The sequence below is a fragment of the Octopus sinensis genome, linkage group LG28, assembly GCF_006345805.1.
Source record: "Octopus sinensis linkage group LG28, ASM634580v1, whole genome shotgun sequence".
Classification (NCBI taxonomy): Eukaryota; Metazoa; Mollusca; class Cephalopoda; order Octopoda; family Octopodidae; genus Octopus; species Octopus sinensis.
Window position 1 is genome coordinate 8,613,750 of NC_043024.1, and position 15,000 is coordinate 8,628,749.

The 15,000-nt window shown below is 37.1% G+C and overlaps 1 protein-coding gene across 23 annotated transcripts in view; it reads left to right on the forward strand.

Annotated features, from left to right (window-relative positions):
* LOC115225831 (phosphatidylinositol-binding clathrin assembly protein LAP) overlaps positions 1-15,000 on the forward strand; it is a 316,618-nt gene that overhangs the window by 264,830 nt on the left and 36,788 nt on the right. For 16 of the 23 annotated variants that reach the window (XR_005004160.1, XM_029796810.2, XM_029796811.2 and 13 more), the window contains 2 exons: positions 4,668-4,715; positions 14,224-14,374. Coding sequence is in view for 22 of the 23 variants with exons in the window: in XM_029796810.2 (XP_029652670.1) it covers positions 4,668-4,715; positions 14,224-14,374 (199 nt within the window). In the remaining variant the exon portion in view is untranslated. The remainder of the gene's footprint in view (positions 1-4,667; positions 4,716-14,223; positions 14,375-15,000) is intronic. The other 7 variants (XM_036514605.1, XM_036514610.1, XM_036514611.1 and 4 more) reach the window with 1 other exon arrangement.

Here is a 15,000-nt window from a genome sequence, read left to right on the forward strand (position 1 = left end):
TGCCTTGTGAGTGGATTTGGTAGACGGAAATTGAAAGAAGCCCGTCGTATATATATATATATATATATATATATATATATATAATATATATATATATGTGTGTGTGTGTGTGTGTCTGTGTTTGTCCCCCTAGCATTGCTTGACAACCGATGCTGGTGTGTTTACGTCCCCGTCACTTAGCGGTTCGGCAAAAGAGACCGATAGAATAAGTACTGGGCTTACAAAGAATAAATCCCGGGGTCGAGTTGCTCGACTAAAGGCGGTGCTCCAGCATGGCCGCAGTCAAATGACTGAAACAAGTCAAAAAGAGTAAAAGAGAGAGAGAGTATTATTAATGGCTCAGCCGGAGAAGGGAGGACAACACTTATGAGCATTTTAAGGACTATCCTGCCTGGTAGAAGGGAAAACAAGGAGTTCTACATGGTTCTTTGTTTATGACAGTAATCTGCTGGGTATAAACACACAAGATCAGTGGGGAGTTTGCAACTGGGGACTCCAAGGCCAATGATGACTCTATTCTAGCATTTCAAAAACTCTTTGTCGATATGCCATCTGACATACACTCTGACAGCAAGAAACTGCAGTGAAACATAGTGACCCTTAAATTCTTAACAATGTGGCTTTGAGTTCAGTCCCACTGCATGGTACTTTGGGCAAGTGTCTTCCCCCTCCTGCTATGGTATAGAGACAATCTTTGCTTATTAGGGAATTTGGTAGATGAAAACTGAAAGAAACCTGTAGTGTGTGTATCTGAGACCCTCTCTCGGTCATGACACAGACCATGGGATTGCACCTAGAAAGTTACCCTCCCAGGCACAAGTCCAGACAAGGTTGTTTATGGAAGACCAGCAGTCGCCCATGCATACCAGCCTCCCCTCTCCACGCCACCAGTGTTATCTGAGGGAAAGGCAAAGGCTGATACAGCTTGGCACCTTTGATATCGCAACTCATTTCTATGGCTGAGTGAACTGGAGCAACGTGAAATAAAGTGTCTTGCTCAAGAACACAACACGCAGCCCGGTCCGGGATTCATGCTCACAATCTCACGATCATAAGCTCAACACTCTAACCACTGAGCCATGTGCCTTCACAAGTGTGTGTATATCTATGCATATATATATATATATATATGCAAGTATGTGCATGTACATCTGTGATTTCAATCTGTGGTAAGCTACATCATTTGCAGTTGAGCTGTAAGCAGTGGTGTCACCATTCATGGTTGGGCTGCAACTGGTGATGTTTGTTGACATTTCTTGACAACAAACCACCCACTATCTCTGCACTTTACAGTTCCTCAGAGATTAAATTCTGTTACTTGGGAAACAAGTGAAGTTTGGTGTCAGTTGAGCAACTGGCCGTAAAAATCCTGTCTCAAGTGCCTTATCTATCTAACAATGCCGGGAACAGGAAAATATACATTGAACAAACATGAGAGTGTATGTGTATATATATGTGTGTGTGTGTGTATGTATATATATATATATACACACACACACACACTCATGTATATAGGTTAGACATGGTACCGGCTAATATTGATTAAATCCTATCACAGTTTATAATTAATGTTGATATGTAGACTAACTGAACTAAGAAAAAGTTCATGGCTTCTATGTATGTTATTTTAAGAAAACATTACCAGTCAAATATATATATATAAATTTAGAGAAGGGATTGACAGACTTCCTAGTTTCCCTTGTTGTGGGTTTCATCTGACTGTAAAGTTGTTTGGGTTTTTATTCAAGCATTTTATATTTTTTACTTTTTGATTCATCTTGTGGGTGAGACTTAGTGGTTGCAACAATATAGGTGTGGTTTAATATTGTATTTTCTGCACATTTCTTACATATATATATATATATATTGTTTCTGTATACTGGACCTAACTTTATTGATCACTTTAGCTAAATTCCTCTTCTGCTATTAACAATGTGGCTTTGAGTTCAGTTCCACTGCACGGTTCTTTGGGCAAGTCTCTTCTACCTTCTGCTATAACATAGAGCTAATCTTTGCTTATTAGGTTGTTGGAGAAATAATTCTATTTTCATTTGATGTCGTTCAGCTTCAGCTTGTGCAACATGGTTTTCTCTGGCAGGACACTTGAGCAAATCCTCCTGTTGTCTAGCACTAAATTTGATATTTTTTTTGTTTTGAGCACTGTGGCCATTTGCTACCAGTCTCCAGATTATGAATATATAAAAATGTGTGTGTGTGTGTGTGTAAAAATGGATGCAATTGCATATATACACAGTTGTGTATATACATATATATAAATTAGAAAAAAACACCTTTTATCAATTCAAAATGAACAATTAAATTAAACCATCTAGAAAATTACATATTATAGACATTAAAATTAAAATAACAATAATATACCGAAGATTAAGTAAATTGCAAAAAAATAATAAAAACGTACATATTTGGTTTATATGTATATGTTTTTAAATATAAACGTTTTATTATTATTTTGCACATTACTTAATTATTGGTGTAGTATTTTTATCTTATATTTAATATTTCTATTATATGTAATTTTCTAGATGGTGTAATTTAATAATTCATTTTGAATTGATAAAAGGTGGTTTTTTTCTAATTTATATATATATATATATATGCATATGAATGGTAATTGTGTTTTATATACATATGAGAGTGTATATGTATAATAATTGTATATTATGTATATGTGTAATAACTATGGTGTGTGTCTATATATATATATATATATATATAGATATATATATATATATATATATATATATATATAATGTGCATTCATACCATACAAATGTCTTTCTCAGTCATTCATCTCAGTTTTTTTTTCCTTTTTAGTTTACATTCACTACTTTTTTCTTGTATTTTTCATTTTAAGTCACTTTTCTTCCTTCTTGCTGTGTATAGAACAGTTTTATATGTGCTGAACAAATGACTTCCTCTTGTTTGGGGGAACCCAACTCCAGTGCCACCACCACCAGTACTGTTACTACTACTTCTACTGTGTGCTACTAAAGTTTAAGCTTCGACCTTTTTCTGTCATGAGCACCAAGACTCGTTAGGTGGGAATTTAACCCAGTTTAATTGAGACTACAACTCTCCCCCACTGACTGGGACACTGGTCCTTTATACAGTTAACTTCTCAGGTATTACTGGAACTCCTTTACAAATGTGTGAACTGGAGCAGCAACATGAAATGAAGTGTTGTTTTGCTCAAGAACACAACACATCATCTGGTCTGTCTGGGAATCGAAACCTTGATCTTACAATTATGAGTACCACACCCTAATCACTTGACCACAGACCTTCCCAAAATATAAGTCATCAGAAACTATTTTATTCATCCCCCACCCCATTCTTGGATTCACAGAATTGTATTTTGTGTCAATATACCTTGGGATATCTTTTGTAGTTCTTTACATTCTCGGGTTTAATTCCTGCCTGGGTCAACTTTGCAGAATTTCATCATTTCTGGGAGATAAAATGAAATAACAATCAAATATTGATGTTGAAATAATTGTAATTAACTTGCCATTTCCCTTCCAAATTGCTAACCAATTTGCCATGATGTGCCTGATGTAGAAAGGATTATCATTATTATTATTATTATATGTTTGACTTTTGCTTTGTATTTTCACAAGTTGGCTCCAAGTCTCACCCAGAGACCTCAAGAGACAACAAGTTGGAAGTTTGTGTTGGTGTTATGCCTAGGATGCTATATATTTGGTTTTTGTACTTAATGTTGTACTAGTGAATGTTTAAGAAACCATAAGAAAATTTTGTTTGTTTTAAAACTTGAGATTACAAAGAAAGTATTTTGCATAGGATATGAGCACTATCTTGAATTTCTGCCATTATGGGTTTCCTGGTATCTGAAATAGGTAGCAATCAGCCCCTTTTGCTATCATTCCTAGGGCACATTATTATTATTATTATTATTAAGGTAGTGAGCTGGTAGAATTGTTCAGCATTATTTGGTCCGCCTTCATGTTCTGAGTTCAAATTCTGCCATGGTCGACTTTGCCTTTCATCCTTTCGGGGGTTGATAAATTAAGTACCAGTGAAGCACTAGGGCCAATGTAATCAACTTGCTCCCTCCCCCCAAAAGTTCAGCCCTTGTGCCTGTAGTATAAAGGATTGTTATTATTATTATTATTAAGGCAGCGAGCCGACAAAATCATTAGCACACATTTCATCTATCTTCACGTTCTGAGTTCAAATTCCACCAAGGTTGAATTTACCTTTTGTCCTGTTGAGGGTTGATAAAATGAATACCAATAGATTTCTGGGGTTAATGTAATTGATTTTCTCTTCCTTTAACCAAAATGTGAAATCCTTATTATTATTATTTTGTTGTTGTTGTTGTTAGGTAATTTGGTTCCATCCTTTTTATAGTACAAGTTCAAACCCTAGTGGTGGATCAGCTTTACTTTTCGTTCTCCTGGGGTCGATAAAACGAATTAAGCCATCTGCACACCGGGGTTTCACTCAATCAACTGTGCCTTCAGATGTTTGGCCTTATGTAGATGTGAATCATCACCATCATCATCATTATTGTCATCATCATCATCACCATTGTTATATCATCATCATCATCACCACCATCACTGTTTATATATTTATCGTTTAGGGCTAACTCTGTTGATATTATTTTCTCGTTTACTCTACAGGACTGCAGGACTTAACTAGTCCTGCAATGACCACTGGATCTGACCCAGGTACTACCATTCCAGCTTGCTGACCAACACACACACACACACACACTGTGCATATATATATATATTATATATATATCTATCTATCTATATATATATTATATATATATGATATATCTATATATATATATATTATATCTATCTATATATATATATAATATATATAGAGATAATATATATATATATGTATATATATAATATATATAATATGATATATATATATATATATAATATATGTATATATATAATATATATTATAATATATATAATATGTATATATATATAATATATATAATATATATAATATGTATATATATATAATATATAATATGTAATATATATATATAATATATATAATATTATATATATATAATATATATAATATGTATATATATATATATATATAATATATATAATATGTATATATATATAATATGTAATATATATATATATATATAATATATATATATGTTATATATATATAATATATAATAAATATATATATAATATATTGTGTGTGTATGCAAGCAATCTTTTTTCTATGTTTTTTTCCTAAATTATCTCTGTAGACATCTTAGTTATTCTTTCTTCATCTTGTATGACGGTTGTTTGATTTCTATTCCTCAAATTTTCTTTGTATTGTTATTATTGTTTTCTGTCATTTAATTGAAAGAGCTACTATTATTATTATTATTATTATTATTGTTGTCATCGATGTTGTTGTTCTTATTTCTTTCCTTGGTTGTCATCACTACCCACATAATAATCACTCTTACTGTACCTATCGACGTTGTATTCCGAGGTAGACGTAGATATAGTTTTGTCTTCTTTTCTCATTCCTCCTTCTTCTTCTTCTTCTTCTTACGTCAGCATGGCTCACACAAACCTTGTTTTGAAGATTTATTTTATTTCCCTCTTTGATTGTGAGATGTTCTATTAATTTTATTCCAGATTTCTGTTTTTTTAAATTCTTTCTCTTTATTATTACTATTAAGGTGGGAAGCTGGCAGAATGGTTAGCACGCCAAGCGAAATGCTTAGTGGTATTTTCTCTGTCTTCACGTCCTGAGTTCAAATTCTGCCGAGGTCGACTTTGCCTTTCATCCTTTCGGGGTCGATAAATTAAGTACCAGTTGAGTAATGGGTTCAATGTAATCAACTTAACCCCCTCCCACAAATTTCAGGCCGTGTGCCTATAATAGAAAGGGTTATTATTATTGTTATTGTTGAGGTTGTAAGTTGGCAGAACCATTAGCACGCTGGGCAAAATGCTTAGTGGTATTTCGTCTGCCGCTACGTCCCAAGTTCAAATTCTACCATGGTTGACTTTGCCTTTCATCCTTTCGGATGTTGATAAAATAAGTTATCCTCCTTCATGGAAAGCATGGAGGACAGAATCGGTGTGTTTACTGAATGACCAGCATGTCTGTGGGAAGTTTGTCTTGCCTCGATGCTGTATTGGTAATCATGGTCAGTAGATCTAGCTGTCAATAAACCCTTTTGTAAGTAGGTACCATTGGCTGGTATAAAATTTTGGCCAAGACCACCACATGTCTTTGTAAATAGGTACCAAATGCTGGTATAAAGTCTTGGTAAGCCATCCATCTGCCTTTGTATGTAGGTTCCATAGGCTCTTTTAAAACTGCATTGAAATCCACTACCCAGTTTAGAAGCAGGTCCTAGAAGCTAATATGAAATTTTGGCCTGTTCCACTACTTTGCTTAGAAATGCTACAGGTTTGCATAGTTTGATGAGGTCCACTAGCTTGTAAGTGGAGGCACATGGCCTAGTGGTTAGAGCAGCGGACTCGCGGTCGAGGGATCGCGGGTTCGAATCTCAGACCGGGCGATGTGTGTGTTTATGAGCGAAAACACCTAAGCCCCACACGGCTCCGGCAGAAGGTAATGGCGAACTTCTGCTGACTCCTTCGCCACAACTTTCTCTCACTCTTTTCTCCTGCGATGGACTGGCGTCCCATCCAGGTGGGGAACCTATACGCCAAGGAAACCGGGAAACCAGCCCTTATGAGCCAGGCATGGCTTGAGAAGAAACAACTACAAAACTAGCTTGTAAGTCCTCTGTTAATCTATCAGTGATTGATGAAGACCACAACTTCAACAATGAAGGATGCAGTGGTGTGTGGAAACCACAGTATCATGACTGTTCATGTCAATACAACATCTTCCATGAGTCCTTGCAAGCAGGAAATGATGGTATTTTGTTGTTGCAGATGTATGTGTGTTTATGATCGGCACAAAGTAAAGGACCCATCGTTTGTTTGGTGTTCCAAGAAGCGTATGTCAGTTGGACCCAAAGTTATTTGTATGTGACTGGCATGTTAAAAGCACCAACCGATCGAGGCCGCTGCCAGACTCCCCTGGCACCTGTGCCGGTGGCACGTAAAAAGCACCCACTACACTCTCAGAGTGGTTGGTGTTAGGAAGGGCATCCAGCTGTAGAAACTCTGCCAGATCAGACTGGAGCCTGGTGCAGCCTCCTGGCTTCCCAAACCCCGGTCGAACTGTCCAACCCGTGCTAGTGCGGAAAACGGACGTTAAACGATGATGATGAAGATGAAGATGTTGAGTCGGAGAAACTTGTGTAGCATCCCCTACACTCTCTCATCCGGAATCAGCTGGATGCAGGAATTGTTTGAGAATTTACAGAGTTTGACAAAGAACTGTTGAGGCATATGGCTTAGTGGTTAGGGTGTTGGACTCATGATCATAAGATTGTGGTTTCGATTCCTGGACTGGGCAACGCGTTGTGTTCTTGAGCAAAATACTTCATTTCACATTGCTCCAGTCCATTCAGCTAGCAAAAATGAGTAATCTTCGCAACAGACTGGCATCCTGTGATGGGAGGAATATTTATGTCACAGAAACCAGGAATCTGGTCCTATGAGTCTATATAATTTGGGAAGGGTATTTATCCCTTTTTTTTGTAAAAAATACAAGGAATTAGCTGCAGGAGTGGCTATGTGGTAAGTAGCTTGCTTCCCAACTACATGGTTCCGGGTTCAGTCCCACTGCATGGCACCTTGGGCAAGTGTCTTCTACTATAGCCTCGGGCCGACCAAAACCTTGTGAGTGGATTTGGTAGACGGAAACTGAAAGAAGCCCCTCGTATATATGTATATATATATATATATGCGTGTGTGTGTATGTTTGTGTGTCTGTGTTTGTCCCCCTAGCATTGATGGACAACGATGCTGGTGTGTTTATGTCCCTGTTACTTAGCGGTTCGGCAAAAGAGGCCGATAGAATAAGTACTGGGCTTAGAAAAGAATAAGTCCCGGGGTCGAGTTGCTCGATTAAAGGCAGTGCTCCAGCATGGCCGCAGTCAAATGACTGAAACAAGTAAAAGAATAAAGAGAGAGAGAGAGAGCTACACTTGGGATATTTCTATCAGGGTTATTTCCCTTCTTCTTCTGATATCCTTAGCACTGATAAGACCAAAGCTATTTTTACCCTCAGTTGGAAATTTGTCCCATATTTTTTTTCTCTATAGAGTTTACTGTTGCTTCAATAAGTCATATGATTTAATCTTAGAAGTATTACAAGGTTTGCCAAATTCCTTGAGCTGTCCTTCCTTCTCTGCAATGTGAAACCTGAACTTTTAAGGCAGGCTCCAGTATTTAATGAACTGTTCATTATGCATACACATCCGTATTTGTATGTATATATTTATATAGGTTAAATAAACACCATTTAATATGTTAGTCTCTGAATATCTGGCCTATAAAATAGGAAATCTACATTAAAAATGTGTGTGTATATGTGCAGAAACTTTTAGATATCACAGTTTGTCAATGAAAGAGGATGACAGTTTTCAATACTCAGTGTAAAGTGTATAATTTAAACTGAATAATTATTCCTGCGAGTTAAAAAAGAATTAAATAAACATTATGTGCATGTGAGAGAGTCTATGTATGTATATATGTGTGTATATGGATATATAGAGATATATTGTGTGTATGGCTGTATTTATATATATGAAATCAAAGTTATAAAGATGTGTGCAATAATTAAGAGGAAGGTCAAACAGTCAAGGATAAATCCATTTCATCAGCCCTGATTTTGTCTAGTCATTAGGATTTCGGTGCTGGAAAACATGGAATCACTCATCTGGAAACACAGAGGCTAGAGACATAGGGCTTAGACCAAAAGACATGAAGAGTATTAAAATATAAAGGAGTCTTTTACACGGGACAGAAAAGAGAGTTGCTGGCATAAATGAATATATATATATATATATATATTATATCAGAAATATTAAATTTCTAAATATCTCATAGAGACATGAGCAGTGGTGGAGCGATAGAGTGGTTGTATACTGTCAACTTAACGTGACAGTCCTGTAAGGGAATTACACCACCGCTGTTTAGCCCTAGGAAGCATCGACGCTTCCTGGAGGCCTTGACACATTTCCTGTGTCCTTATATATTTACGAAGGGGAGACAAACACCCCCAACAGCTATATATATATATATATTATATTATATATATATATATATATAATATATTATATATATATATATATATGTGTGTGTGTGTGTGTGTATATGCATGTATGTATATGAGATTTTCATTGATGTTACTAGTAGTTTCTTGTCTGATGGACAAGTCATCAGACCATGCAAACTAAATGCCATGGTCTGACAGTTTACAGCTGTGGTAATAATAAAAAAGGGAATGGAATGATGATTTGCAGCTGTGACATGAAACTATTTGTCAGCTCTGAGGAAAGTCTGCAGTTCGTTTGTGTGTCAATCTGTCTGTCTTATGTGCAGGCATGGCTCTGTGGTAAGCAGTTTACTTTTCAACCACATGGCCACAGGTTCAATCCCATTGCTTGGCAACTTGGATAAGTGTGTTCTACTTTTCTACCCAGGCCAATCAAATCTTTGTAAATACCATATTTAGTCCTAAACTCCTGCAGTTTCTCTAACCATTGCACCTCTTCTTCCCCTCTCTTCCTTATTTCTATCCATTCTTTGTATGCGATGCACTCAAAATATTCTTCTTTGTAAAGTCTTTGATATGTTTTCTATAATCAACTAATTTTTTAAACGACCACCATCATTATTTTCTGTGATGTCTTTCATCTGTTAGTTTCATAGAAATTCAGCATTTATATTGTCTAGACTGATTCTGTTATTTGGTGCCTTGCATTTCATTATCTTCATGTATAGGTGCAGGGGTGGCTGTGTGGTAAGAAGTTTGCTTCTCAACCACATGCAGTATTTCGTCTGTCTTTACATTCTGAGTTCAAATTCTGCCATGGTCAACTTTGCCTTTCATCCTTTCAGGGTCAATAAAACAAGTCCTAGTCAGGTGCTGGGGCTGATGTAACCGACTTACCCCCCCCCCGTCCCTGAAATTGCTGGCCTTGTGTCAAAAGTTGAAACCGTTAGTTGCTTTGTGACGGTGACAAGCTGGCAGAATTGTTGGCACGCCGGTCAAAGTGTTTAACAGTATTTTATCTGTCTTTATATTTTGAGTTCAAATTCCACCTGGGCTGGACTTTGCTTTTCATCCTTTCAGGGTTGAGAATATAAGTACCAGTTAACTAATGGGGTTGATGTAATTGACTAGTCCTCTCCCCCCAAAATTTCAGGCTTTATGTCTATAGGAGAAAGAATTATTATTTGCTTTGTTGTTTTTTTCTATATATTATATATATATATATATATATATATATATATGTCTTTTGACCCTTTTCCATTGTTATCATTTTTGTCTCTTAGTTCTTTTATTATTCCCTGCAGTCCACTGTTGTGGTTTATCTCCAAGGCATATTCCAACCATGACCATTTCATCTATTTTGTATAGCTGGGGCTACATGTTTCTTGCCATTGCTTTTTTTCTCCCCCTTAAGATAGCAGGGTACGATTTGGCATTTCACTACTATATTTAGCAGAGTAAGTAATGATGTAAAAACTTTCTCATTAGCTCGTATTTATTCCTTATTCGTTAGCAGTTTTAGTACCAGTTAATATATTGTAGCAAAACTCAATCAACTATACTGAATCTTCTGGAAAATATTAATCTTATGATTTTATCAAAAACAAAGCTATGCTGTGTATAACACGCATTTGCATACAAGATGTATCCCTAATTAGGAGTAATGAAATTCCAAAGAGAAACCGAACGTGGCCGTAGCCAGTGCCACATCCACTGGCTTCCATGCCCGTGGCACGAAACAAACACCATCTGTTCGCCAGCCTCGTCTGGCACCTGTGTCGGTGGCACATAAAAAGCACCCACTACACCCACAGAGTGGTTGGCGTTAGGAAGGGCATCCAGCTGTAGAAACACTGCCAGATCAGACTGGAGCCTGGTGCAGCCTTCTGGCTTCCCAGACCCCAGTTGAACTGTCCAACCCATGCCAGCATGGAGAACGGACATTAAACGATGATGATTATGATGATGAAACCATCTTTTGGTATTACAATGCAGGGAAAATGGTGTGTTTAATCAGATTTTTGGGGGTTTAACCTTTAATATTTAAACTGACCAGATCCTACCTCTCACACCTACCCTACAATATCATTCTAAAAATATACACTCACATCATCAAAATTTCAAAGCTATGAAATGTAATTATTTTTAGTATGTCATTTCTGAATTATCTGAAAGACTAATCTGTCAGACTATATACTAGTTGCTGGTATGTAGTTATCAAAGATAACACAGTTTGACTTTATATCCTCACGCCAACCATGTAGTCCTTGCACACCGGAAAAGAAGGGTTGCAGCTGAAATAACTTCAATCATAGGGCTGGCTGCTTAACCCTTTAGCATTTAAACCAGCCATATCCGGCCAAAAGTATTCTGTCTGTTTTATGTTCAAACTAGCCAGATCTGGTCTCTCACACCAACCCTACAATATCGTTTTAAAAATTAACAGCTACCTCATCAAAATCTCATAGTTACAAGATAATGCCTGATTAGTTCAAAACAATGTGGATAAAAAAGGATTAATTTTGGCAGAATAATGTGAACACCAAAGGGTTAATCAGAGCTGGCCTGGGATTAAAAAACAACAAAATATAAGAAGCAGTGGAAAATGTGGCATGATGGTCATGCTTGGAATTGCTTTGATTTATAGATTTGCTCAAGGTTGACCTGGGGCCTTAAACAACAACAACAACAAATTTGATCTCCCTGTGCATGTTTACCTCACAAACATAAATCGCAGGGGCATAAATCTTCTGACTATTTTCTGTTTTACTTTTTACGATCACTTGCCTTTATAACCATTTTCACTTTCTTCAGTAATTCAATAATGTCTGTTGTGATATACCTTGATGATGTCTACATTTCAGTTTTTTTTTTTTTTTTCTGGTGGCAAGAGCAGAATGATTGGGGCATCGTCCCTAACCGCCTCTCTCTCTCTCTCGCTGCTGTAGTTTGGTATCGTTGTATTAAATATCCTTGTTAAAGCATTGCAAGTTATTATGTTTGTTGTGACATGGATTATAAATCTTGTTCCGTTGCTGGTCTCGTGGACTGCCTTCTTTTGACAACATCTATTTCTAGCTTCTCCAGTGTGGGAGAAGCACTAAAATATTTTGAGCAAATTCAAGTTGAATTGAGGCTCAGCAAGGCTCAAGTCCTGATAACTTTGGTTGTTTTCAGTTACACACCAACCCCGTTACACACCCGCACGTTCACTGAGGGGTTTAATTCCCTCTCCACCTTCATACACATGTCCAACACTAAACATGTTTTTATTCTACATTTTGGATTTAAAAAGAAGCACATTTGTTTATCTGACTTTGTGTGTGTGATATGTAATATTTTGATTATTTTTCCTTGATTTATTTTTAATTAATAATAAATCTCTGAACGAGGTATAAACAGTAACTGCACGACAATGTGAGGTATATTTGCCATCTCAATATGGCTAACCACTAAGGGTGGGTGTTACTGTAGCTTTTAGCCCCAGGAGAACATCGTCTCCAGCTGGCTTTAGGCACACTTTCTGTGCCCTTATGTGCCTAAAGCCAGCTGGAGACGATGTTCTCCTGGGGCTAAAAGCTACAGTAACACCCACCCTTAGTGGTTAGCCATATTGAGATGGCAAATATACCTCACATATTTTTAATTATAAATCTAAAAAAAAGTTAATGTTTTCACTTAAATCTCTTACATTTTATTTAACTGGTTTTCTCATTAATATTTCATCCTTTTGAGGTTCGTTAAAATAAACACCAGTCAAGTACTGGAGTTAATACAATTGACATGTCCCAGCCCCGCCAAATTTCTAGCCTTCTCCCTGTGTCAGAAATAGATCTTTCTATTATAGGCACAAGGCCTGAAATTTTGTGGGGTGCAGTTGGTCAATTATATTGAAACCCCCCCCCCCCCAGTGCTCGACTGGTCCTTATTTTATTGGCCCCGAAAGGATGAAAGGTGAAGTCAACCTTGGTGGAATTCAAACTCTGAACATAAAGTGAGAAGAAAATGCTTCTGAGAATTTTCTTGAACATGGTAATGGTTCTGACATCTTGCGGCCTTCATGTCTGAAATAATTACTTAATTAAGACAGATTGGATTTGCAGAACCATCAGTGTCGCACAAAATGCCCCTTGTGGTGATTCCTGTATTCTCTTGTATATGTCTCACTGTTTTGTACACAATTTAAAATTTAAAAAAAAACTGGGGTGCAACTTATACACAGGGTAAATTTAAATATGAAGGGGAAAAAACTTTCTACTAAGATCTAACAACTAAATTAGGGGTGAGACTACTCATACACAAGTAAATACAGCAAATGCATCTCTTGATGTTTTGAGTTCAAATTCTCCTGAGGTCGAGTTTGCCTTTCATCTTTGTTGGCAGTGGGAGGTGGGGGTCAATAAAATAAAGTATCAACCAAAGACAGAGGTTGGTTTACTTGCTAACCCTTTCGTTACTGTCTTTATTTTAAGATGTTCTGTGTTTCTTCCAATTAATTTTAAATATAACAAAGAATTTAGTAAAATAATTTAATTACAATTAAGCTAATGTTAGGAACATAAGTTGTGACTAAGGTTTGGTGGAAGATTTTAATTCAAAACTTATGGAAACAAGACATTTGTACTACAGAGCCAGAGGCTGTTTCAGCCGGCTTGGTATCAAAAGGGTTAAATTAATAATTTGTTAACCCTTTTGTTACCATATTTCTGTTGAGATGCTCTGGGTTTCTTTCAATTAATTTTAAATATAACAAAGAATTTAGTAAAATAAATTAGTTATCATTCTGCTAGTGTTGGGAACATAAATTGTGACTAAGGTTTAGTGGAAGATTTTAATTAAAAAAAACAAGACATTTGTACTCAGAGCCAGATCCGGATTCAGCCGGGTTGATAACGAAAGGGTTATGGTTCTCTCTCCGGATGTCCTACAAGTCATTAGAGATTGGTTAAATATTCTTATAAAGCATATAGAAATGAGTGGAATTCTTGTAGCTGTTGTTGTTATTGTGTATGGTTTCTCATAGAAAGTGTTCTGCTTTATATCCAGGATTTAATGCTTTCGGTGATGTGTTACAACCCCAGACTCAAACCCCTTCAAAGAAAGAACCAATGAAGCTGATTCAGGGAGATTTGGATCTCAGTTTGGCCCAGATGGCAGCTAACTTAAACATCAACGGCCCTGCAAGTCAAGTCAAGAAGTAAGTTTTACATTCATATAAACATATATATATATATATATATATATCGTGTAAAAGAACCATCCGAACATGGCCGTTGCCAGTGCCGCCTCGACTGGCCTTTGTGCCGGTGGCGCGTAAAAAGCACCAACCGATCATGGCTGTTGCCAGCCCCGCCTGGCACCTGTGCTGGTGGCACATAAAAAGCACCAACCGATCATGGCTGTTGCCAGCCTCGCCTGGCACCTGTGCTGGTGGCACGTAAAAAGCACCATCTGATCGTGGCCGTTGCCAGCCCTGCCTGGCACCTGTGCCGGTGGCATGTAAAATGCACCCACTATACTCTTGGAGTGATTGGCGTTAGGAAGGGCATCCATCTGTAGAAACACTGGCAGATCAGCACAAGGACCAGTCTGACGGTACTGGCAACAGCCACGCTCAAATGGTGCTTTTTATGTGCCACCTGCACAGGAGCCAGTCCAGTGGCACTGGCAACGACCTCGCTCGAATGTTTTGTTCACGTGCCAGTAAGGCAATGCTGGTAACGAGCACACTTAAATGCTTTTTACGTACCACCGGCAATCTGTACAAATGTAACAGGTAGCTCTAAGTATGTATGTAACCTTTTCTCAGGTATACCTGGCATA